At 42.2% G+C, this 25,877-nt stretch overlaps 1 protein-coding gene across 1 annotated transcript; it reads left to right on the top strand.

Annotated features, from left to right (window-relative positions):
- The first annotated feature begins 724 nt into the window (after nucleotides 1–724).
- On the top strand, nucleotides 725–22,636 carry MTHFS (methenyltetrahydrofolate synthetase). Its single transcript, XM_062630288.1, has 3 exons — nucleotides 725–1,207; nucleotides 4,596–4,860; nucleotides 21,795–22,636. The coding sequence occupies exons 1-3, from the start codon at nucleotides 1,067–1,069 to the stop codon at nucleotides 22,016–22,018; spliced, it is 630 nt and encodes a 209-aa protein (XP_062486272.1). The 5' UTR covers nucleotides 725–1,066; the 3' UTR covers nucleotides 22,019–22,636.
- The last annotated feature ends 3,241 nt before the right edge of the window (nucleotides 22,637–25,877 follow it).

Consider the following 25,877-nt stretch of genomic DNA (forward strand, 5'->3'; position numbering starts at 1 on the left):
ACACTGTAGTGACTAACACCAGTCTATTAATACCACATTCACATCCTTTTACACTAAGCTAGTATATTTTATACTGGGGAGTACAATTTTTTAATTAAATATAAAAGGCTAACCCAGCCTTTCTAAAATGCAGTTGATGCAATCATTTTAGAACTTGCCTTCATGGTTAAGGCCTGGGTTTAAATCAAAGAAGCTCAGTTTAAATCAAAATGGCCTGATGGGCGCCAGATTATCTTCATCAGAATAAGACCTCCATTTGCTCTGCATTTAAAGGCAGGAAAAGCAGTAATAAGAAATACTACCCAGATTCTAAACGTAACAGAAGGTCTGAAAATAACACTGCTATTATCTAAGTCTTATAAAATAGTACAGATACACTGTGTTAACTGTCATTAAGTTATCTATACCAGGCACTGGGCAATGTCCCAGGTCCTGGGGCACCACTGCTTAAGTGATCCTTGCAGTGGTCAGGCAATACACTGCAGAACACAGTGCTGTTTCTAGAGCAGAAGTTAAAGTCAAAGAGCCACAGAGTGGGTCAGCTGATGTCTTCATTAATGCTCACAGGAGCTAAATTCAGATGTCATCAAATGCCATGAAGAATAGTTTTATGAAAGCAACTGCTGCTCTAAAAACATCCCTTTCTGCACTTAAAATGGATCATTAAACATCCCAAATATCAGCCTCCAGTGACTTCCCCTGGACACAGCTCCACAGGCACAGCCCTTCATTCACACCACCGCCCTCATAGACGGGCCAATACCGTAGGGAAACGAAACCGTTTGGTATATGGTGGTAAAATATCCCACCAACACGTATTTCCCTTTTCACAGCAATATTCCGAAAGGGGAAGAGGTTTCGTAACGTTCACCAGACAAAACAATGACGAAAGGCCTCGCCAGGAGGCTGGCCGGGCCAAGGTGGCCTACAACACCCCCAAGAGCCATGGGACATTGGAGCCACCCAGGCCTCCCAACAGCGGCCCTGCTCCGGCTGACACCCGGCCGAGGCAGCGGGCCGCCCCCGGGAGGGCGAGGCCGGCGCTTAGGCCCGGCTCCCTCGGCGCATGGAGCGGCCGGTGGAGGGCGGCGAGATGGCGGCGGCGCTGCGGGCCGCCAAGCGGGCCCTCCGCGCGGAGCTGCGGCAGCGGCTGCGGGCGCTGGGCGCGGCGGAGAAGCAGCGCCAGTCCCGCCTGCTCGCTCGCGAGGTGGGTGCGAGCGCGCCCGGCTTCCAGGAAGAGCGGCCCCGGGGGCGGAGGGGGGAGCGCCGAGGAGCGGGGCCCGGCCCCCGCGCAGCGCGGGGAACCCCGGCGGGGACTTTCCAGGCGGCTCTAGGGAGCGAGGCGGTGACTCAGGGCTCCCGCCGAGCTCCTCGAGCGCTGCCCGGGCCTGTGCGGGGCGGGGAGCACCGCCTCGGCCCCGGCCCTGCTCCCTTCACCGCTCCTAATGAGCGCCGGGGAGCGGGGCTGGTGGCTTTGGTGAGAGCCATCACGGAGTGGAAGCATGGGGTTTGTAAAGCAGGAGGCGAGTTCTGCCATAAACCCCCCAGCAGCGGGGGGCGTGTGGGTTCCTGGGGGGTGTGTAACTTTGTGGGCAGCTCCTGGCAATACAGATGAATATTTAGCAACTATCTCCATTTAAAACAACTATATCTTGTTTACCTGGCTGACGTTCCCGTTCTGTATCTTTCCGTGGTATTTCTTCCATGCAGTTTTATTTCTAACGTAATTCTTATACTTTAAAAGGTACCAAGCAGGGTTTACCTAATTGGAATCCTAGCACAGCGTGGTGTTGGCATGTTCTTTCGAAAAGCCCTGCTTGCTTTTGAATCACAAAGTTTTTATATAGATGTATTTTATCATTTTAATAAATACAATAAAATGTTGTTCTGCAGTCACTGCATGTCCTAGAGCACAGTCCTCATTTTTACATTTTGCAGCACCAGCGGGTGTTTCTAGATGATCTACACTTGTATTGTTATTTTCCTGCCAGAGGATCACAAATCATTTTACAGACTTCACTTAATACTGATGTGTAGCCACTTAATGACTGGGATGTGGCTGCACAGAAACTTCAGGTCATAGGAAGCTTAACAGGAGTTCATGCAACACTTTTTTATTGGGAATGCTTTTTTTTTTAATACATATATGTAATGTCCTATCATGTTTCTGCATTTTAGTAATTAAACATCCTAGACTAAAATCTCTCAATTTTTTGAGAAAATACTGACATGCATCCTCTTCAAAACTGCAGTTCCTCTGTCAACTTCATAAGCACCTAGCCCATGTAGTAGTACCAGGTTTTAGGAGCCCTTAGCCTTTAAGCTCAGCAACAGCACACGTTTCTGCTTGTGAGAGCACACTAAAAGACAGCTTTTGTTTTGCATAAAAGAAGGCACCGGAAAATACGACATATATATTGGTGTTATTTTGCCATTTTAATAATCTGACACAAATTGAAAGTCCTGAGCTTGCTTGAGACCGAGGGGTGGTGTGCAAATGGCAGAAGTAGAGTCAGCTTCTTCTATAGGAGGGTAGTACTGCAGACATGAAGAATTTATTGAAAGTGCTAAAATAGTATTTGGAATGCTATAAGGCTGAAAATGTAGCTTTATAACATATATCACTGCTTGCAGCTAATAAAAGTGAGTAGGTTATTTTATAACACCTGAACAGTATTTTTAGTTGTAAAATCTCATCTCAAAGTGATCTTTAAGTTCAAAGTGAAACAGTTCCATGGGCTGACCCAGCCACTGGTACTTAATTAGCTTCTGGATGATTTTTCTAATGTTCATTAGTAAAGTCATGCTGTTTGTATGCTTTGATTCTGCAAAAGTAGCCATCAGGTGGCAAGCAAAGGGCAGATAATATTTGCTCAGAGTGGAAAATCTTTTACCCTTCTCAGAAAATGCTCCGAGTCATAGCGGCTTCATCTTCACAGTTCTGAAAACATCTGAAATTGTGTCTTCCTGTGTGGTTTGACATCTTCAGCCTCATTTTTCTTCTATATGGCATAGTCGATGTGTTGCTGGACGTGTTGGAGCAGATTGGACCTGTGTGGGGCCCACAGCACACAGCACCACTTTGAAAGAGAAGAGTTTCATGTCTCAGTTTCTCTTCTCCAAAGCTATGAGAAGATTCAGCTCTGGAGGCCCTCAACAACATGAATCACAGGCACTGTCTGGAGTCTACAATTTGACTAAATAGTCCTTCTTTCAAACAAAAGCTACCATGGAAATTCTGTTGTTTAAAAGCTTAATAACTTATGTGGAAAAATCCATGTGTAATGTTGAGCAAATTACAAAAGCAAGTGAAATATGGGTTTGAATTGTGAAGATATTTCTATGGCCAAGCAGCAACACATTACCGTAATTTGGTCTGCAGTAAGGTTTGTTGTTTTTTTTTGCCTTACAAAAATATATCCATCTTCTGAATGTTTTGCCTGGGCTTTTCACTGCTGTGCTGGGAAGAAAGGGAAAAAAGGAGTGATAAGCTATCTCAACTTGGATAAGGGCAATTATTTATCTCTCAGACCAGGGCCAGGGCAAAGGCTAAAGCTCAGAACAAGTTACCCTGCAGTTAAACAAACACAAAGCAGAGGATTTGGTGCTCTCTCCCCCACGGATAAGCACAGTTTCTCTGATTTGGACAGATTTTTGCAAGTGTGTAGAGTAAAAATAAATCACATTTAATGAGGAAGGACACATTTGTATTTGTTTTGACCAGATGTAAATAACAAACTATATGTGGTACTAGAGAACAAGAAGACAAACATTTAGAAACCTTCTCTCAAATTTTAATGTGGAATTCAAACGAATGGGGCTGAGACATAATGAGGTATAGATGCACTAACACTTTTTCACCATATAAGTGGTTTTTGTTTTCCTTCCCATATTCACTCTTTTATAAGCCCCGCACAGAGAACTTCATGAAAATCAAAAAATCATAAGGCCATTTTTCCTTCAAGCTCTGAAAAATGTGCAGTAATAAGATCCCCCGTTAGAAGGTGGTGATGTTTGAAGTCATATATTTAAACTTGCTGTACGGAAGGTGTTTCAGGTTAAAAGAAGGAAAGAGGGACTTGGCCTTGGAAGATTTTGTGCTCTGCAGTCATCTGCTCTGATGCTTATTTTCTTTTGAGTTATTATCATTGATGCACTTTTCATTCTACCTGGGCCTGGATGAGAGATCCGTGTAAAATGAGTGGAAGAAAAGGAATGCAAAAACCTTGTGTCTTGCAGAAGCTGGCAGCTCTGACCTGCTGTATCTTGCTCCAGTGATGTTGGGCATTTGAGGATGTCAGCACTGTATGGCACAAACATTAAAAGGTTCAGGAGATTGCCTCCTAAATTGCTTTTTGCTGGCCGAAACCTGTGTTACAATGTTCTGTTCACTAGGTGCAAATATTTAACCTATTTTCATTTTGCTGATGGTGAAAGTGTTGGAGTAGGAAACAAAGTCAATTTCTTCTTTTTTATGATGCAGGGTAGTTTGTATCTCTACCCTTTTCAGTGTATGTTTTGCTCCCATTGTGTGTTTAATTAAGAGTTCTTTTTGTAAACTTTTCATAAACAGACTGTCCCAATTTCCCATGTAGGTGATTGGCCATCCCAAGTACCAAGAATCCAAAAGAATTGCAATCTTCCTAAGCATGCCAGATGAAATCCAGACAGAAGAAATCATTAAGGACATTTTTAAGCAAGGCAAGGAGTGTTTCATCCCGCGTTACAAGCCTCACAGCAATCACATGGACATGCTGAAGTTATCATCAGCTGAAGACATTTCATCACTTACTTTGACATCCTGGAATATTCTTCAGCCTAGTGATGATGACAGTGCAAGAGAGGAAGCTCTTTCTGGTGGTGAGTGTTTTCTTCCATGTTGTGGGGTAGTTGAGCAGGAGTAGGCTGGAGGCCAGTAGCAAATAATCTGGTAGAGTGAAATGAGATGCTGCACTTTGGTTCTATATGTTGTAGAAGTGCTTAAGTCAATGTAAGTAGATGCTTGTTTCTCTTGCCTGTTTTTCTCTATCCTGTGCCACCCCTGTAATATGTCACCAGGACAGGAACAAGACTGTACAGCTGATCCAACTGAAAAAAATGCAACCTTTCAGATAAATCCAGCTTCTTGGTCTGACTCATGGATATCCTCAGCATAGTCTCAGCAAGCATAACACAGAGGCCCATGAAGGACACAGGCTTGACAGGAATGGCTTAGGCTGCCAGTGAAAATCACAGGGATTCAGAGTTTTAGGATGCACTCTGAGAACTTTAGTTTGCGCTGCCTGAAAGGTGGGGAACTTTTCAGGTGATGTCTGTAGGCTGACATGAGAATTCTCTGAAATCTTTGATCCTTCAAATTGTATTGCATGGATGAATCACAGTGCCGATACGGAGCCTGCACATGCAGAACACCTCTCCAGACTGAGACCTTTGTCTGAAAATAAAAGGACTTTCTTGTAGGCCTGGATGAATGTTGCAAATCTTTCCTATCATTATTCTCTCACATTTTGATTTTATAATGCTTTCTCAGACACTGGATTCTTCATAGAGTTGAAAAGTAAAGTTGGTTTAGATCTAGCTAGTGGCATGTATCTTTTAGTCCCAAAATAACCTCTCTCTTTCTTAGCCTAAAATTGCCCAACTTCTACAAACTTGTGAACAAGCTTGTTTCTTCTGTGTCTGCATTCAGTATTTGCATTCTTTTTGTGAAGACATTAATATCTTCCTGAAACATCTGAAGAAATGTTTAATGTCGTTAATGGAAAACTCATATCGAATTCGAGCTTGAAACAGTCTGGGAAAATTTTCTCTTGGTGGAAATTAACCATGCAGACAGCTTCCACACCCCACATACAGGTTTTTAATGCCTGGTAGAGGAACATAACATGTATATGACTCTGGCTGGTTAAACTTGGGTTTGTATTTGCTTCAGGATGCCAATGTACTTTTTCCCAGAACACAATAACTGTCTTTGTTTCTCTTTTATTTTCAATCTATACCTCTTTCCTATATTAGAATGCTTTCTGTGTTGGCATGTTAGCTAGTAAGGTATTTCAGTGCTTCATACAATCATCCTTCTTTACATTTAATATTTAGCATTGTAGCTTGTTTTCCTAATTTTTGTCAAAAATGTGTATGTATTGGTGGGATTTAGGAGCTTTTGAAGGTAAGCCTTAAAATGTCCAGGGTTCAGGCACTAGGGACAAGCTTTTCTACTACTGATGAACTGCTGTTCATTGAATTAAACAAAGCTGTTGCAGAGATCACAGAATAAACACACAACAGTTTTAGGTACGATGGAAAGAATGACTACCTGGTATAGAGTGCACTGAGATGTATGTGTTGGGGACAGCCCAGGTGCCAGGCAGTGAAGATGATGGGGGAAGGCAGGAGCAAGATTTGGTACTTGGCTAGTCCTGGAGTTGCTGTTCCATTGTCTGCACCAGGATATGGTTATGGGCAGAGAGCAATGCCAGAAGAGCTATTGCAGTCTACAGTGATGCCAAGAGAGCAGTTGTAAGAACTGATGTATGTCCACATCAAACTTGTTCTGCCTGAAGCTCAGTTTCAGTCTGTGCTCAGTAACTTAGGAATAATTCGGTTTGGATTGGAAGTCAGACCTTGGTTCTTTATCATTGGACAGTTTTTGAAGACTAGAGAGTAAGTTTAGGTTTGTTTCACTATTGCATAATCAGATTTTGTTCCCACAGAAACACACACACTGCATCTCAATGTGTCTTTAAATTCCTTTTGCTGTATTTTTTATGTGTTACTGTATTTTTTAACTTGGGTACATTTGCAGGAATGCAAATTGCCTTGCTACTACATTCATCCCCCATTCTTGGCATTATGCATGGATGAAACATTTATCTCTGTGATGTTATCAAATACTGTGGTGATCTGAGGCATTTACATTGTTATAAGGAGATAACATGGTGTTACATTAGTAATGTTCCCATCTCTGGCATAAGTTGCTATGTAATTTCCAAGAAATACCCTGCAGGTACATAAATAAGTCATGTCATTTCTGAGTGTATTCATTTTGCATGACAGAAAGCTTAAATTCACACTGTCCTTAAAACTTCAGGCATAGTTATTGTGAAGAATAGCTCAAATATTAGAGTAGGTATAATTTTTGCATAGAGTTTCCCACTCTTGGTAGTGCTCAAGCAGTGTCTAATAGGTGTGAGCCTGTCCTTTTGAATAGACCCTCCTTTTGCAGACAGCCCATTTTCTGTTGGATCAGGGTTTACCCATTTTCATCTTGGCAGTACGCCACGTAACACCTTGTTGGCATAAACAGAGATCTCTGCAGTGTTAGTAGTAGAAAGTCTGTTACCTTCTCTGCTGCGCACGGCTGACAGCAATCCTTAATGTGAAAAGTTGCTTTCTTTAGGCTAAATGGACACAGTAACAGAACAAAGGTGGAAGAAGTTCAGATATTTTGTTTGGAGTAGGGGTGTATGTCGGTGCATGACTTGGTTCGTTTCCAGCTACACCTACTGAAAGATTTAGACAACTTCTGGAGCAAGCCAGTGATACATTTTTGTAGTGGGTACCAGTTCCCATCTGTATCCTTTCCCATCAGAACTGTAAATGTGCACTGGTACCAAGTTTTGCCCAAGGTAATACTTTCAATGAATTTGAGGTGGGTTGCAGCAATTGTTTACAGGAGTATAAATACCTTGCACAACTTTGGAAGGAGTAAATAAGATAAAACCATGCTCCCTGTTTGCTTTTTATCATGACTCCTACAGAAATTTAAAAGGACATTTCCCGAGCAGTTCTAATTTCAGTGTGGTTTAGGGAAGTGGTGTGATTCAGCGGGCTGGACATAGGTTTCCTAACTTGTAATGACATTTATTATTACTTAAACCTGCTCTGAGAACTATGGGCAAAAAGCTGGGACTCAAAAAAAAAAAGACTGGATTGAGTTACCTTCATATGGTGAAATTCTTGGAGGTGATTTCTTTTAAGGGAAGGCAGGTGGCCAACTTTGAACTGAAGAATTTCAGCTGGAAGTCTTGGACCTGAATAAATATAACACATAAGTGTTCATAACTGAACTACTGACTAGTAGTTGAAGGTGTACAGTGAATTATAGACAACTCTTAAAACATTCACCTAGGTAATGGGGAGAGGGGGTTTGGCCTTGATATCTTTCCTTGGCTGAAAAATAAAGAGCTATTAGAAATTTTGGCACTGGATCTGGTTACTCTAATGGATTGTGAGCCACTCTCCTAAGAAATGCAACAAATGGCATTATGTGTACAGACTTAAATAAGCCTCTTTATCTGTGTATTCCACCCTGGCCTTTAAGTACATTATTACATAGTCCTTGCCCATCAGATCTGGGCTCATTCAAAGATGAACCCAGATGCAGTGATACAGGCTCTTTCAAAGGTGCAACAGATGAATACTGCTTGCTGTTGATGAATGCTACTAACAAGTATGTGCTCAGTCATTTGCTTTCCCTCTGTTCAAGTTAGAGCTGCAGGCCTTTATTACCATGCATTATTCAATCCTTGGTATGGAGACAGAGTTCTTCATTTCTGTATGGGCTCTTTATCACTACAGTGTTCAATGACTTAAAGATATTAACCAGTGTTTACTGAGGGAGAAGCAGCAGAGGCTCGGGATCCTAGTTCCAGTCTGAGTTGTGCAAAGGATCTGCCCCCATTGAACACAGACTCTTTTGCTTGTTTTTCCAAACATTATGGTTTCTTCTCTGTTCCCTCTGAAATGATCTTTTCTCAGACTTGCCTCATCCTTGGGCTAGACCCCATTTCCCAGCTTAATTTCTCTGCCCTCACAAGCCGCTTTCCATCTCTCTGCTCTTTGCCCATCCGGTCTGAATCTCCCACTCCAAGTATCCATGGCCTTTCTGACCATGTTCCCCATTTCCTTCTGCTCTCAGTCCTAAACTGTCATTTTACGGCCAACAAAAATAATGCCCCTGCCAAAAGGGAGGAGACCATGTGCTTTTGTCCTCTTTCACTTGTCCACTTCCTGGCATACAAGATTCCCCATCCCAATTTACTCATTTCCTTCCCCACTGTGCTGGCTTCTTTCTCTTTTTCATTGGTGTAGAAAAGCTCCTTCACTGTTAAATAGTTTAATGGGGTATGTTGAATAATCTCTACTACTCTGCTAAAGCTTGATGTGTTTTTGCTTCCAGAAATGAAGGTATCAAGAACTCGTAATTTAGTTTGGAGGCTCCTGGCATTTTCAGTATTGGAAACTTTAGTGGCTGATCACAATATTTGTGTTGTACCTTCAGGATAATTAGTGAAATATTAACTAGATAATCTGTGCTTTCAATAACAGTACATCTACCATTAGCAATAAGATTTGAATTTCATACAAAGTGAGGAAATACTAATGTATTTCTAGCAGCAACCTCTTGCAGCTTCATTTTCATGTAAGCTTTTAAGTATTAACTTTTAAGATTGGGGGTAGTTATATCTTTGTGGCCTTATAACTTCCAGAACACTCTGAGACTTGCTACAGCATAAATTACAACATACAGCAGAAATAGGCAGGGACAGCTTGCTTGCATAGATTGTATTTGGTTTATGAAGGTTATTTATGCTGGGAAGTGTGATCCTCTTGCAAGGAAAATGCTGGCTACCTCTAGGCTACAGTTTGAAGAAACCTGAAGTAGTATAAGTGACCATTAGCACTGTTTCAAACTTTGCCATTGGGATTTGCCCTGCGGAAACATTTTAGTCCACAGAAGCTCTTTTTCATCCATCTTTAAACTCCTGCTATTTATTCATACATTCAAAGAGGCTGCATTTGCTGCCAGGACTGATGGCCTTGTGATGCCAGCAGTCTTCATTATTCCAAATTTTAGCACAGTTCTTTAGGAGTGTGACTGAAGTGTTGGCAGTGCAGTCTTAAGGGGAATAGGTTTAATTTACAGCTGTGAAATAAAGTGGGATGTAAAGAAAGATGACGGGTTGCCCCTGCTCTACCTGCCCAAAAAAAAAGATGCACCAGAAATGGGAGAGTTTGAAAAATGAGACACATTAGAGTTTGGAAATAAAAAAAAAAACAGTGTGAAGAGAAAATGTTGGGTCTTGAAGCACAGAGAAGTTGTAATATGCTACTTCAGCTCCATTAGATGTTGTGTAGCTGTCCATGAAGGCACAATGGGACCATACAAAATGATGCTAATCATTCAGAAAAAAGACATGTCATAAATAATGCTCAGGGGTAACAGAATATTTAAATGAGATCTATGCAGATTGGAATGTATCTGGATGTAATGAAACATGGGTGTGAGAAAAGCAGAGATGTTAAATATTACTGCCTAGGAAAAAAACAAAAGTTCCTCAAACAAGACTGTAAAGTGATTGAGGGCACTATTAGGTTTTCTTTTCCTCTGGGAAACTTGATTAAAACTTACAGTACTAAATATGTCAAGGGATAGATTATAATTTAAAATCTTTTTACACTGTTCATAAAAAAGAAAACCTGAGAGCATGTCATGAAACAAAATTGAAAATCGAGGCCTAGCTCCTAATGTAATTTATTTTTTAATGAAATGATTTAAAGTTTGGAATGAACTTCTGCTTGGAGACAATGAGCCATAGTATTTTGATATGCAAAGGAGAACAAATTCAGTGCAAGGGAGGCATTGACATCCTGGTGATGAGGCTTTTTGTGAAGAGTATACTTCTTCCCCTCACACAGTGCGGGATCAAAGCACTGGATATTCAACCCAGTGTCATGTGTTTTAGAAGTCAGGAGATCTCACATCTTGTAGCAATACCTGAAATTCCTTCCCACCTCTGCAGCTACAGTCGCTGGCTCATCCCCTTACAGACAGGTTCTGGTTTCTGTTTACCTGTGGGCATTCCAAGCATTGCTCTAAGCACCTCATTTTACTTGTACTGAGCCCTTGGCTCCGCTGCCTTCTGACAGCTGCGAGTTGCACTGGTTAGTTAGTTGCAATGTGAAATATTATGTTCCTAATTATGTTAATATTATATTATGTTCCTACAGTGTATAAAATACTGTGTTCCTTGTATTAATTATAAATCTGCTGCTTTCAGTTCAAGTGGTACCTCATTCTTCTATGATGAATAGTAAATAAGGATATTTGATTTCTTTCCATTATTCGTTGTTCAGTTAAAGCTGTATTATATTGTATTTTTTTCTCTCGAACTTTGTCTGTTTTTTTATTCTCTTACAGAAGCTTTTCTAGATCTGTAGCTCCAGCCATTGCTCTTTCTTTTCTTTTGCGATCTCTCTGATGTTGTTTTGGAGAAAAGATGCCAGAGAGAAAATGTTATGCCAGGTAAAGAGATACTGTGAAATATATGTAGTGGCACTGTAGATGTTAATTCTTTCTGTATATACCATACCACTGCTTTTCAAATCAGCTCACCAGGCAGGTCTTTTCTACTGGTTTCCACACAGGTATCCCCTAATGATGCACCATTACAAAAATGCCTGTTCCAGTGTTAAAGATCCATAAAATAATTTCACATTATTCTGCCTGGTATGTTCCATAACAGGTAGAGTTGGAAAATACTTGCTTGGAAATTAAATATTTCTGGTGTTGGACCCAGCTGTGATAACAAGTTTCCCTCAGGGCCTTTCTGCATCCCAGCCTTCAGTTGAAAGACATAGGACTCCATCACCAGCACTGGGATTGTTCTCCACTGCATCTGGTGTCTGCCCTTCTCCTTGATGTCTGCACCAGCTTCCACAGCTCTCTGAAACACCTTCATAGCAATCAGCGCCCAATTTGCTAGGTGAATGCAGAGGCTTTTGGCTGAGCTTCTCCCACTGCTGCTGCTCCGTGACAGCTATGTCACGATGACACAGAGTCTCTTTCTTTGAAAGGCTTTTAAAAAATGCTCTGAAATGCAGAAGTCAATGTTTTCATGTGGCATCACTTTGTAATGCCCTTTGGTGTCTTATGTCCTGAATTACCTTGGTGCAGACTAAACTGTGAACACAGTGTGTTTTAATTTGAATACCACCTGTGCCAGGTTATCCTGCAGTGAACCTGGAGGGCTGAGAGCTCGGGAGCACTGCAGCTCTTTGCTTTCATAAAGTTCATTAAGGCTTTTAAAGAGTGCTTTTCCTTGTAATCATCTTAAGTGTCACATCCGTGTTTGCCTTCTTGCAGAAAACATTCCCTTTGCACTTAGCAAAACAACTAAAAAGATTACTTCTGCTGTAATCAATTTAAGTTTAAAGAGAAGTGAGAGCGACATAGGCAAGGACTATAAATCCACTGCAAGTGATTCTCAAGTGTTTTGTTTCAAAGAGGGCTAATTTTGCTACAGTGAGTATGAAGAGTAGCACTGTCATTTTCTTCATACGGTTTCCTAGAGACAGGAGTGTCTCAAAAGCAAGAGGTTGGGTTAATTTCTAGAGTATATGGCATGAGTCTGTACAACAAGCTCATACAGGGGAAATGCAAACATGCAAGTGCCTCTGGCTGCAGTAATTAATCCAAGCAGACTCTTTTGTCTCCCTTTATTTTAATTTTTGGAAAGGAGGAGCCAGCACGGAGGTCATCCCAGTGCCTTTGTGCACATAACCTCGACAATCCCAAGAACAAGAGAGGAAGCTTTTTCCTGCTGCCCACCTGTGTAGGGTAATGTGGATTGAAGGTGCAGTTTGATGAGCCCTGCTGGTGCCAGAAGGGACAGTCCTGATGTTTGTATGCGGCTCCATGCTTTCCTTATCCTCCCAGCCCCGGAGCCATCTCCAGTAGTCACTGCCGAGCATATTCAGCTCATGAATCTGGCACAAAATCACTACTTTATTTTCTTTCTTTTTCCTGGGATTGGTTTTCTGCCAGCTTAGTGGGCTATTAAATCAGGTCAGCACTTTTCCAGCTACAAAAGATTTCTCTTCCTGCACAGTTAATCCCTGCTGTCTTTGCTGAGGTTCAAAATACACTGTCATTTCCTCTGTATAGTGGGAAATTCCTTGGACCTGGCTGAGAGCCACTGGCTTTCAGGGAGCAGGAGACTCATGCTGCTGTTTCACGATGTAAGGATAGCTCTTGGTCTTTATATCTGGCATCATAACTAGACTCAGTTTCTGCGTGTTTTGGCTGCTGTGCATTTGAGATGGGAATCAGTTTTTGGACTGTAGATGGAGGGCAAATTCATGTCCAGGAGTGACATGAAGTCCTTTGCCGGCAGGTGTCAGTATTCTATACATTTACTATGGAGCACTGGTGTAATTTAATCCTGTAATTAAAATCTCATCCAGGCGTTGTACTCACACTCACAGGAGACCAAGTGCTCCTGTGTGTGTGTGTACTCACACACACAGGAGTGTCTCCAAAAAATCAAAGGCTGGAGTGAAGGAGATGGAGAATTGCAGGGAGAGTTGGTTTTTATCAGCTGTGCAAGTTTAAAAAGATGAAAGAAAATCTAGTGATGGAAGAAGCAGGATTACTTAGCTGTTGTGTTAACATGTTTGACACTAACAGTGAAGGTGCCCTCACCTCCAAACCAGCTCACTCTGCATGTTCAATAAACCCTCCCTGTAAATATGCCTAATGTTCCCATCAAGCAGCGTAACTCCCTACAGGAGTCAGGTTTATGCACTGACGAAGTTGATGCTTTAACTATTTATATTTCGCAAGCAATTCTGTGTATCTTATGATAGGCTATCTGCTGAGTGAGTCAAAGGGCATTGGAAATGCTGATAGTGATGCATTTACTGAAAAAAAATCCCTGAATGATTCACTTCTGTCATATTTTGGTTTAAAAATATCCAGACAGCAGCATGCAAAAGAGGACCAATTAAAAATTAAGAGATGAAGTAGTGCACATGCACATGTATGGAGTGGAAGTATTTAAGTAAGTGCTCAGATAAACACTATGGGAAGTGTAGCTGCTGAGATCTTAAAGAATGCAGTGTAAAGCCACAGAAAGAGGCACAAAGATCCTTGTATTTTAGGCTGCAACAGTGTTAGGACAATCCCAACATAAAGAGTTCAAGCACCAATGCCTTGAGAGTCTCTCTAAAGGAGCAGATTTGCAGTCAGCATTTGCTGATTTAACAAGATGTGTTGATGTGCTCTGAAGTGGCTCTAATCCCGTTTGTCCTCTCTTTGGAATTGCTCCTTGGTACATCTTGTTTCAGAGTGTTTTGGTGGTTTAAAATCACAGGAGAACCCAGGTGCAAGCCTTTGAACCAGAGATTTGTCACTGCCCATGTTTTCCCAATCGGGCTGTTCTGACTCTGCTCACACATCTGAATATCAGGAGCAGGTAAGTCATTCTCAGACTAATAACTAAAACATTTCTAAGTAATTCTTTCCTTTTGAATTGCTGCTGAATTTGCAAAACCAGAACTTGCAAAACCAGACATTTTTGTAGGTGGCATTGAGTGGTTACAGTTTATTTATGGGGCTTATGCAGACTTGATGAATAATAGTGAAATAGGAAAGTACATGTTCAGATTTTCTTTTGGGGAGACATTTGGCAAATGCTAAAAATGAGACACTAGACCTCAGCTAACTTAAACCTCAGGGGAGATGAGTGCAATGGTTATAGCCTCCTTGCACACATCCCACATTGTGAAACCAGCTAGATTTAAACACAAGTCTTAGCCTTACGCAGTAGCTTCCCTGATGACACATGAAAAGATATCTGTTTGTGGATCAGGATAGATTCGGTTATGCAGGGCTGATGTGCTGCAGCTGATGCTGTGCAGTGCACTTACCCTTTCAAATGCATTGGCACCAAGTGTGTAAGATTTTGTTTTAAATGAATTCAAAATAGAAGGTATTTGCTTGATCACAGCTTAGTAGCACAGATGATCAAGTGGCTTTATTAGTGCATTTTGCAGTTTAATAGCAGGACAGTGGCTGCCACTTGGTTGTTTTAAACCTGTATGACTGATGGCTATCATGTAGCTTCTCGGGGGAAGTATAAATATTTTATTATGCTGTAGTTCAGAAGGGCAAGTGTGAACTGTGGAGACCAGTGTTTCATGCTGACACAAAGCACTGGCATGGATGAGCAGACAGATAAACGCTGAGTTGCTCAGTGTTTGTAGATTCTGCTGATGGTTCTATTTTCTGCAAAATATTTTACTGAAGTAATAACAGAAGCTGTCTCAGTCATGCTTGTGAACCAGTTACCTGGGCACAGGGGCTGCAGAGGAGATTGTCTGCTTGGCATCTCTGTGTATGTAAAAGGTAGATGGGTGGTTTATGGGTGGGCATGGATGTGGGTAAAGGGCTTTTTAGAAGACAAAAGGACACAAAGCCTTCCTGGTGTCTGCAATTCCCATATACAAATAGGAATGAAAATAAAGCAAGTAATTGCTCCAGGTATTAAAAGCATTCCTCCCTGGATGAGGTGAGCATTAGCCTTGAGGATGTCACCATGTGCCCTGTAGCAGGAGAGCATGGATGGAGCCTGTGAGATTTGGATGTGATACTTTGGCTTTTCATTCCTGTCCCTGGCTAGTGTGTGCTGGGTAAAAAGTGAGCATCACTCTGGCTCTCCCTCTAAAGCAGGAGTTGTCCAGGAACAGTTTGAAAACAGTGAGTCCTGCTGAAGTGATGCAGTACTGCACAGTTAAAGGTGTTCATACAGGGCTGTCGGACAAAAGGAAACAGCTGGAGGAAAAGCTACTGACTGCAGTTTAAAATGAGCTGGGTTTTCGACCTGATCTGAAACACAACGTTTAGTACTGCTAGGTAACTGGGATCATAAGAAGGCTACAGAGCGGGCACCAGAGAACAACTGTTGATGAACAATTGCCAACAAATATCTACAAGATAAAAGAATTTCTTTTCCTCAAACTTGTGTCAGTAACTCGGGACATTTTTTGCGTAGGTTGGTGCAGAGGGGAGTCAATGGGGCAATGCTGATTTAAGGTAACTAAGGATCTGATCATTTATGTTGTATCTTAGGTTTCCTAGGAGATGAGAATTCATGCTGAGCTTCTGATGCTGATTGTCAAAGGCCATATCGTGTGAGCAAATGGGAATTATCAGATTCCTTTCTGTTTAGGGATTTGTTTAAGGGATTGCATTTACATTTTAGCAGACTGGCTGGGGTAAAGTTAAGGAATGTAACTGTCTATCCACGTATCATTTATGTCTGCCATCCCCTGTGTTACTGGAATTTCCATCATTGGTTTTGGATGAATGACTTTTTTTCAAATGCTTACCAATTGAAGCAAAGGGTAATGTTTTTGTCTCCTTGCTTGTTTGATTGGGGTATAACAGTATCTGGCTTATCCAGGAAAACAGTATCTGGCTTAGTCAGGATAAGGAGCTGGTTTCCTCTGGAAGCAATCCCAGCCCTTCCAGGAACCACACACCTCAACAGGGTCTGGATTAGGCCTGCAGTGAACAGATCTGGCATTTCCCTTTTTGACCTTATACCAAGGCAAGTGTGTAATAGCAGAGATGTTGTGCTTGAAACCAAGGGCAGGTTTTTTCCAAAGGGCAGAACATTTTTATCTGGAAGAAAATACCAAGCTGTTAGCAACCTCAGGAGTGGCATGAGGGCACCCAGGGCATTCCAGGGAGAAGGCTTTGCACTAGTCATAAAGGGCAAGGGTTTGTTTTGCTGCAGCATAATTGAAATATTTACTTCTGTGGAGTTGTTCTCCCTGAGGTCTGGTGATTAACCGAGACCACAGTTGTTAGGTGCTGTGTAAATACAGAACAAGATGATGATCTGTGCCCTACAGAGTACATATTGAGGAGCTAACACCTACCCAAGAGGCCTAACAATGCTGTAATTAAAGTTACAGTAACGACTCTGTCTTAATTAGAACTTTCTGAGTTATTCAAACTCATTGGCTCATACTCTGCATGTCACCAAGGCTGATACTTAAAATGTTAGGATCAAGTGATTAAGTTATTTTTTTCCTCTGTACTGGGATGCAGCAAACGCTGATGCAGATGATGGTTACTGCACCCTTTTCATTCTGAAAAGGTTTTCCTGCAAAAGACTTTGTTTTTTTCTCCACTGTGGTCCTTGCTAGGATCAGAAAAGGATCAAAGCAAGCTTCTATTCCTTGTAAGTGAACAGCTTTCAAATACTTGTCCTCTCTGCAGCAGCCGCACATAGACTTATCTGTCATTGTTTATGTTGTGCATAACACCATACACACTCCTTTCCTTTAAACAGAAAGTTGTTCTTGCCCTGGTTCTTCTGGTCCTGCACCTTATGTAATATTGACATCCAAGCAGAGAAGGGGAGTCCCTGACTACCCCCACAGAGCAAGCTGTGCGTGGAAGAAACCCAACTGCTGAAAACCTCATTCTTGCCCAAGGTACCAGGCTGGGAGGATCAAGTCATCCTTGTGGTGGTAGAGTAAACGATGCACAAACTTCTGTGCTTCAGGGAGAAGCTCAAACTGCTGCTGCTGTGAGAAGCAGCAGCAATGCCATACAGAGCTGATTGCTGTCGACCTCTTGTAGGCTTGAGCTCAGGAGGTGTCTGTGCTGCAAACACGATTTTTATGAGCACACTGCTGTTCTTTAGAGCGACACAGGAGTTTGCTGCACCTCGGCCTCTGTCTCCTCTTGTAAGTGCTAGGGAGGCAAGGATCAAAAGAGTCCTAGCTCCCACTTTGATGGGTCACAGGCAGTCACAAGCAAGTGGCAGTGAGGGATGAGAAGCTGGCATGACCAAGTGTTTCAGGTTCGTCTTCCATTAGGACTGTCTAGCTGTGCAGGGGAAGGTGGGTGACCCCACATGCAGGTGACAGTGGGCTGGTGGAGCACCTTCAAACCTGGGAGGACAGGGGCCATGCTGGCTGCTCCTTCTGAGAGCAGGACGAGTCTCCAGCAGTCTTTACATGACCTGTATCTGTGCAGTTTGATGGACTCTTCTATAATTAACCATTGTCAAGAACACTTCTTAAAATGCCAGCTGGCATTTCAAATAGGAACATCAGATTAAGGAGAAGAGCGGTAATGAGGTGCAAGGAGAAAATCCTTCCCTGGGGAACAAATCAAACCTGATATCATCATGGAAGGTAATGAGAAATGCACTGCCCAACTGAGGAGGTTCGCTGCAGCTGCCTAGAGGAAGCGAAACCATCTATTCCTATTTAAAACACCAGAGAGGGGATGCTGATGTTTTGGTCTGCTGGTTAAGTCAGGGGACGTGCAGTTTCCACATCTGCATCTTGCGTTTCCTGAGTCCTTGGGCAAGTCATTTCACTTCTGTGTAACCTAAGGTATGTCTGTGTGGACATACATAGTTCAGTGCAGAGCGCGCCTGTACATAACAAGTTCTGAAGCTGCTAAAGTGTGTAAGAAGCATTGATATTCTCTACATAGAAGCTGGAGCAATAGGTTGTTGTTTGAGACAGTGTTTTTAGCCTTTAGCAATTTGCAGACCACAAGCAAGTATTCCAAGAGAAGCACAGATTAACTCCTGACTATGGGTGTGCTTTCCTGGGCTCCTGTAGTCACAGGAGCCTCAGGGGTACAAAACCACCAGCTAACAACTACAGAGACGTGGGGGGCAGCAGACATTACAAGGAGAGGGATAGAAGTAGCAAATGTGAGACCTCCCTCAGCATGTTTTACGAGACAGTAAAAACTGATGTGGTGTTTGGTGCCCAAGTACCTGCTCTGTCCTGTGTGGCACAAGGATGCCATTTCACACAGCGATCTGTGGGAGCACAGGGAGCAGGATGTGAGAACAGAGCAAGCTTGCAGGGCGTCCTGTGTGGCAACCAGTGGTCCTGCAGGGCTGGAAGGGCCTGGGAGCATGAGGGCCCTGTGCCAAAACGGATAAGATGTTATTACCCTCACCTGCCATCCTGTTGATGTACTCTCATTGCTGGTCGTAATTTTATGTCTGCAATCTCGGTCTCATCTGCGTGTGCAATCTTGGTCTCATCTGTGCGTCTGTCACCTCTCATCCCGTGACAGCTCTTCCCCCGCTCTGCCACAGGCACCACAGAGGTTTTGTTGCTCCCTAAGTTATGTGGCAAGAAAGAGTTCTCTCCATGCAGCTCTCTATCATTCATTCCGATCCCAACCCTAACCATTTGATGATTCTTTGATCCTGGGGTAGGATTTGGGCTAATGATGCTTCAACTGCCCTTGGGCTCCTTGCAGAGTAGCTGTGTCATTTTTCTACTGAAAGTCTTGCTTGGCATTTTGCTTAAATCTTGTGTGGTGTGAGTTGCATGGATATCAGACAGTGTTGTGAGTCAGAGCAAAGGCAGTCACTACTGCAGTGCTCCAGTAGAAGAAAAATAAAAGGGTAACTATTACAGCATTTGAAGCATAATTTTTCATATTGAGATTTGTACAAGCTTGTTTGAGTTGCTCAGCATAAAACCCCCATGATTATAGAGGAGCTGACTCATTAAAATACAGTCTGTTTCTCCAGAGAGCCCAGAAGAAAACACAGTGCTTTAATACATCTAAATTCACTCAAGTGTGTCTGTGCTATCAGTTAAACTATGTAGAAAATATCTTTCTTCCCTCCACAGTTCCTGCCAATTCCCTCTTTTCTTAGTGCTTCTCCTGACTTGTCTTCTTCCTGTCTGTAATACAAAACGTACAGAGAAATGGCACCTTTGGGCTGTAGCTTTGCCCCTTGTGTGCATTTTCACCTGCCAGCAGTAGTGACTGCAGGTATTTCCTGCTTTTTGCCATGAGTCTTATGGAGTGAAAACAGCTGAAAAAAAGTGTAAGGCAGAACGTGTTTCCTTCCTTGCATTGTTAATGTTTGGTACGTACTGGTTTCTGGGCCAGCTGACTACCTACACAAAACTGATGTGTGGCAGATTATGGAGAGGATAAATAGTGAGCACAGGAGTAACTTGGGAAGGATTTAACCTGCTAATTAATGCTAATGACCTGCTAATATGATCTAGGTCCTAGTTTCTAGGTCCTAGCCCATAGGCCTGGCAATTGTCAAATACATACTTTTACTTGCAAACTGAGATGTGACATGGTGCATCCAACATGATGTACAAAGTGATTACCATAAAAATGGCATCTATTGCGAGATCAAACCATGCTTCTGGCCTCATGTGTCTTTTCCTCTTCGCCATTTGCCATTTCTCTGTCCTATGAGTCAAAAGTGTGGTAAAACAGTAAGACTCGTCTTTGTTTCAACCAGTAATACTCTGTGGTCTGCCCTTTGGCTAATTCCCTCCTCTTACTCCCCTGACCTCTTTAAAAAAGCCATGCTCCTTAGCTGTATGATGCCAGATTTGCAAGGCTGATCTTCTCTAAACATTTCACACCGTGTTGCCTTGCATATTTCATATCAATGTTCTGTTTAAGTCAATAGGTCATGATGAGTGTTTGCGTCAGTGGCTCTTCAAATCCAAAACGGCAGGAGAGAGTAGGTTTGGACATAGGAAAAATGAAGAAGTACCTGACACATCTTAGCCCTGGTGAAGGAGCAGAAGCTAGTTATAAAAAGCTGCTCAAGGCTAAGTACTGTTCCTATGAGACGGAAGAAGCAGTGGACTGAGACACAGCATTTGCTTTCTTTCCAGACTCATGTCAGCTGTGGTTTAGTCTGTGCTAAGCTTTCCACTACCATTCCTGCCCTTCTCTCCTTAAGTGTCGATCTGCTACATCAGCAAGTAAAGAAAGACCTTCTTTACATTGTGAAACTAGTAAGTGGGATGTTCCTGGGTTCAGCGGTCAGCACCAGCCCAGCCAAGCTCATTTGTTTAGAGGATGTCCTTTTAGACTTCTCACACTAAATGAACAAGCCTTGCATAAGGAATGGCAATCTGCAGGCTGGCTGCCTCTATGCCTAGTGGTTGCAGCCAGTTTCTTTTGCCTACCTGGAAAGTGATGTGAATCAAATCCTGAAACAACTGGGCAGCTGAGTGCAAATAATAGCTAGCTGGCTGCCTGGCATGATGCTGATCTGCATCCGTTCACAGAGTATAACAAAGCGAGAAAAAAGGGCTTAGCTAATCTTACCTTTTCATGTGGAGCTTGGTTGGTGGGGACTTTTGGTTTCGCCAGCAGGTCGTGTCTTTTCTGTCCGGATGATTACCAATTTACGCATCTTGTTTCAGTTTTTTACCTGATTTTGAGTTCCAGTCAAGTACAATCTCAGAAGGGTCTTGGGGAGCCCATATGTCCCTCCCGAAGGAGGGATATCCAGGGAAGGCAAGCAGAATGCCTGTGTGTGCTGCTGGAGCAACAGTGAAAATGCTGGAGACTCAGGAAGAAAGTCCTTTGGGAGAAGAGGAGCCTGACACCACAAAGAGACAATTCTTCCGATCTTGATCTTGGTACAAGAGGGCCAATATCCACTTTCAGAATATATTGCATTCATGGCTCTTTGGTTTTGGGAGGCTGAGTGAAGGTTCATGACATCTTACAGTTGTGTCAAGAAGATCCCCTCGCTTATGTGTGTTCTTTTCATTCTTTTTCCTTTCCTAGTTCTGTGTCTGATGTTGAAGTTCATTTGATTTTCTGATTCCTCCTGCATTTAATTTCCCCGAGCTCAGTCTCTGCCTGGATTTAGAGTCATAATCATTAGTATTTGGAAATGGAAGGTTAAAATGATAAAATAGATTTGTTATAATGTAGGTTTTTTCCCTTCAAGCTTTTCAAGGTCTAATTATTTTGCGGCTGATCTAGTATGCGATTGATAGATAAAAATGTAAATTTACAGGTTTAGTATTCAGATTTAGTATTTAATATTTTTCATCTGATCAAAGAGATTTTGCAAAACACAAAGCTTGCATTTTTGCAAACATCTGAAGTTACGTGGATGTAGTCAAGCCATCGGGAAACCCACAGTGCCTCTACTAATGTTTATTTCATTTTTCTACAGGAGGTCTTGACCTTATCTTCATGCCAGGCCTTGGGTTTGACAAAAAAGGCAACAGATTGGGAAGAGGGAAAGGATATTACGACACCTACCTTGAAAGATGTATGAAACATCCCAGTGGAAAGCCTTACACGATTGCCTTGGCTTTTCGGGAGCAGATTTGTGAATCAGTGCCTGTGGCAGAAAATGACGTCCAAGTAGATGAAATCCTTTATGAACACTGTTGAATGTATCTTGATTTCAAACCACTTCTAGAGGCACCAGCCAAAGATGTCAGATCCATCAGTCATGACTTTTTAATAGTCATGTAGATGATTTTGGGAGCAATGAACACACTACTGAACAAGAGAAAAACAAAACAACATTGTAAATGTGGTAATACTAGCAAGGATTGCGTTGATTTCCATCTAATTATGAAGTATCTGGTGTGGTTCTTATTCTAGAATTAATAGAAACAAGAGTGTGTGACTGTTTATTACAGTAAGGACCATTTCTGCTCATCATACTGTTGAGGAACAAATTACTTGATACTTATCAGTTTTACTATTCCAGTTTAAAGGTGAACTGTCTACCAATGACAGTTCTTGATCCATTCTGGTTATAGTTATTATGGTAAAAGCTCTTAGTACTTAGGTCTTATGTGCATCCATGAACAAAACAAGAAACTGCCAGAAAAGTCCTATAGTAAACTGGGCAAAAAATGGTGATTGGAAGAAAGCCTTAATTGGTTTTAGTGTGGACAATAACTCTGACTTTACCTGGCCCCTTGTTGGCTTAAAATAAAGAAGTATTAAGAAGTTGTCTTAAAGAGAGTATCTGTTAATAAAAAAAGGTTAATTTGTGTCTGTCACTTTGGCATATGGTTCTTTCCTTTATCCAAATACAAGATTGCAATGTAGTCTAAAATGCAGTCAGTGAGCTCTCCATCTGGAGAAAAAACAGCTCTTTTTTTTTTTTTGTAAAATAATATTCCAAATTACGTTCTTTAATTTTGTACACAGGTTATTAATAACATCCAAAAATATTGTGTGAACTATGGATACTATGTTAAAGGATAAATAGAAGCTAAGAATTGCAGAGAACACATTTTATGGATTGAGTAAGGTTTTGGGTGGGAAGTTGTGCATTCTCCAGACTATCCTGGAAACTGGGAAGAAGATAGTTTGTTTTCCTCTAAAAAACCTCACTCTCAAGAGATAGTCCTCATAGTAATAAGTCACAGTGTTTTCTATCAGGATCAATCAAACTGTCACGTTTTGTGTTCCCTTTCCAATGCGATTTCACTTTTTCCATACGTTTAACTCCTCCCTCTATCAATAAGTCAGTGTGTTTACTTTCACCAAACAATTCTGTGTCATCATTAAAAAAATCCATGAATTCTCCAGGAACAGCTGCAGAGCAGAATGACCTGACAACTTTCTCAACAGTAAGTGCTTTTGTGAACAAACCCATGCCTACAGTATGTTTGAACCAATTCATCTCAGGCTTTGTATGTGGCAGACCTATGCCTAGGTTGATCACCTATCACATTAGGCTCAGCATTACGCCATATGGCACAGCCTGCCATGGCCATCAACAGAGCTACACTGAAGCCATTATTTTTCACACTGGAAACCTGGATTCCGAATCTGATAAATGTTTTAAATGCAGATATTAAGTCCAGCCCCATTCAACAAGCTACTTGCTTCCACCCCACCAAAACCAGTGGGTACTTTTAATGGTGTCAAGGTTTAACCATGGACTTTTATCTGGGATCCTGGGGCATGTTTATATGTTTTTGGATAATGTAACACTAGGCCTGACTGCATGAATGCTGCTCCAGTTCTACTTTAGGTGCAAAATTAAGAGGCCATGTCAGCATAACAATCAGTGGCTGACCTCTTGCTGCTCCCCTCCAGCTGAGGGGAAGCCATGATGGCTGGTTTTAAGCTAAATACTGTTGTTGTTGTTGTTTTTTAACTGCATTTTATTAGCATGCCTCGTGCCTCATAAATCAAACAGCTACCATGAAAGCAAACTTTTTATCTAAAACCTCTGTGCCTTGTGGCTTTGCTTTTCTGAGTTATTCTTTGTATAAGAGGGTTTTTTGATTGTTCTTACTATTCTTTGCTCAGTTAGATGTGAGCTTAGTCACAACACTTTACAGCCCTTTGGATTAGCTTTTGATCTTGCTGCCTGAGCTTACCCACTAGCTTCACTCATGCGTATTTCACTGCAGATGAAACCAGGTGAATAACTCTGTACAGAAAGTCCAGGATATGATGAAGAGGCTTCAGAGCCAGCAATAACAGCTGTACAAAACCAAAGTGCTTAGGGAGAGACAAGGTCAATGTTTCATTGTGTGGAAGTTCAAAATAGGAGGAAAAAGTAAAAAGCAAGAGTTTGGATGCATAATACAGGCCCCCGTCCAGCACAGCCACATTCAGGCACCAAACTTTGTCCTTGTGGGCTCACTGAAGTTGCCTGAACTAATTGGTATAGGAAAAGCAAGCAAGCTTTGCAGGCTTCAGGACTTGAGGCAATGAGTGTCCTCAAGCTTCCTATGTCATAGACCACATTTCAATACATTGTGGAACCATTCTGTCTCCCTTTCACTCCAAACTGCCCTTTCAGCTACCGCTGCAATGGGAAAGGATGAGGAAGCTATTTAATGTACTGTAACATCGGTAACAAGAGGAGATGGCACTTTGTTTCGTGCCAGCTTCTCCTGGGTCAGGAGAAGACCATGGCAGGCTCATCGGCTGGGCTGGGGGAGCTGCAGGACCCTGGATGATGCAGAAAGCTCATAACATTTGGCTGATGGGGATAGTAAGACAGTATTTATGTATATTGTCTTGAGAATCACAGAGCTAAATAAACGTGACAGCTTTCACTTGACATCCCCAACCTTGCTGCTGTCGCTCAGGGTTTTTCTCTTTGCCACATAACATGAAATCACTGTCAGTTTGATAGCACATAGCAGTGGTTCTGAAGCACAGAGGTTAGGGGTTTGTAGGTGCATCAGGATTATTTACGTTTGCTATGCATAAAATGGCACTTGGGAAGCAAGGCAGGCTGCCAAGAAGGAGATGCACTGGGGCTGCCTGGCTGCTTCCTTCTATCTCTCCATGCTGGGTTGTCAGGGTAGGATCTGTAACGATTGCTTCAAAACAGTATTATCTGTCCTCAGATGGACGTGCCCCTGTCTGCTGCAGTGAATGCCATTAGTGCTGTTCTCATGACAAAGCGTCTATCAATCTCTACTTTGTTTATAAACAAATCTGCCTGCCCTGCATAAGAAATGGATAGGCTAAAGAAAAACAGCATTACCAAAGGAGTAAGTTAATTATATTCCAGGATCTCAGCAGGGAATGCTATCTCCAAGGGTTCAGTAAGATCTGACCAGTGGGGTTATAATTAAAAAATGTCCCCAGGGAGGAACTTGTAAATTATTTACTATAAGGGGCTTTTCCAGGCTCTTTTAGTTTAATTGCACATTCTGAAAGAGAAAGACCTCAGAAACAAATTAACTAAGAGTTTGAAATGGCTTTGTTAATATCATGTTCGCAGCTAAGCAAGTGGAAGACTGTGAGCAAGGGTCAAATACGGGACAAAGCTTCAGAAGTTGGCATTACTCATTGTTAAAAATCATATGGAAAGCACCAAAATGTCCATGCACAGAAAATGCAGTCACTGGGTTTGTCCGCTTTGTAGTCCAGAGCGGACAGTGCCTCATGAGCTCATGGTCATTTGTTTTGTAGTGGGACGAACTGGCTTTTGCAGGGGGTTTGATAGGGTACAGATTAAGTCCTAGCAGAGGAAGATGAAAGATTAGAGGTGATGGAGAGTCAGAATAAGAGGATACTGGGGTGGTGTGTATTTTTTATGGTTCTCACTCCACCTATGGCATTTTAGCTTAGACCAGCCTGGTTAACCCTCAGTAGAAGGTGGGATGAGAGACAGGCTTTTTCCTTTTGAATGCATGGGTGAAACCTGATGTGCTTGCCTTCCCACATGAAACATGGCTTAAGTGTTTGCTACCGAAATTGCCCCCTGGATTTGGCCTTTGCTGGAGGACAGCTGGTGTGATCTCTGATTTTATGTATG

The sequence above is a fragment of the Pezoporus occidentalis genome, unplaced genomic scaffold, assembly GCF_034315485.1.
Source record: "Pezoporus occidentalis ecotype Australia unplaced genomic scaffold, CSIRO_AGI_Poc_V1 ctg11, whole genome shotgun sequence".
NCBI lineage: Eukaryota > Metazoa > Chordata > Aves > Psittaciformes > Psittacidae > Pezoporus > Pezoporus occidentalis.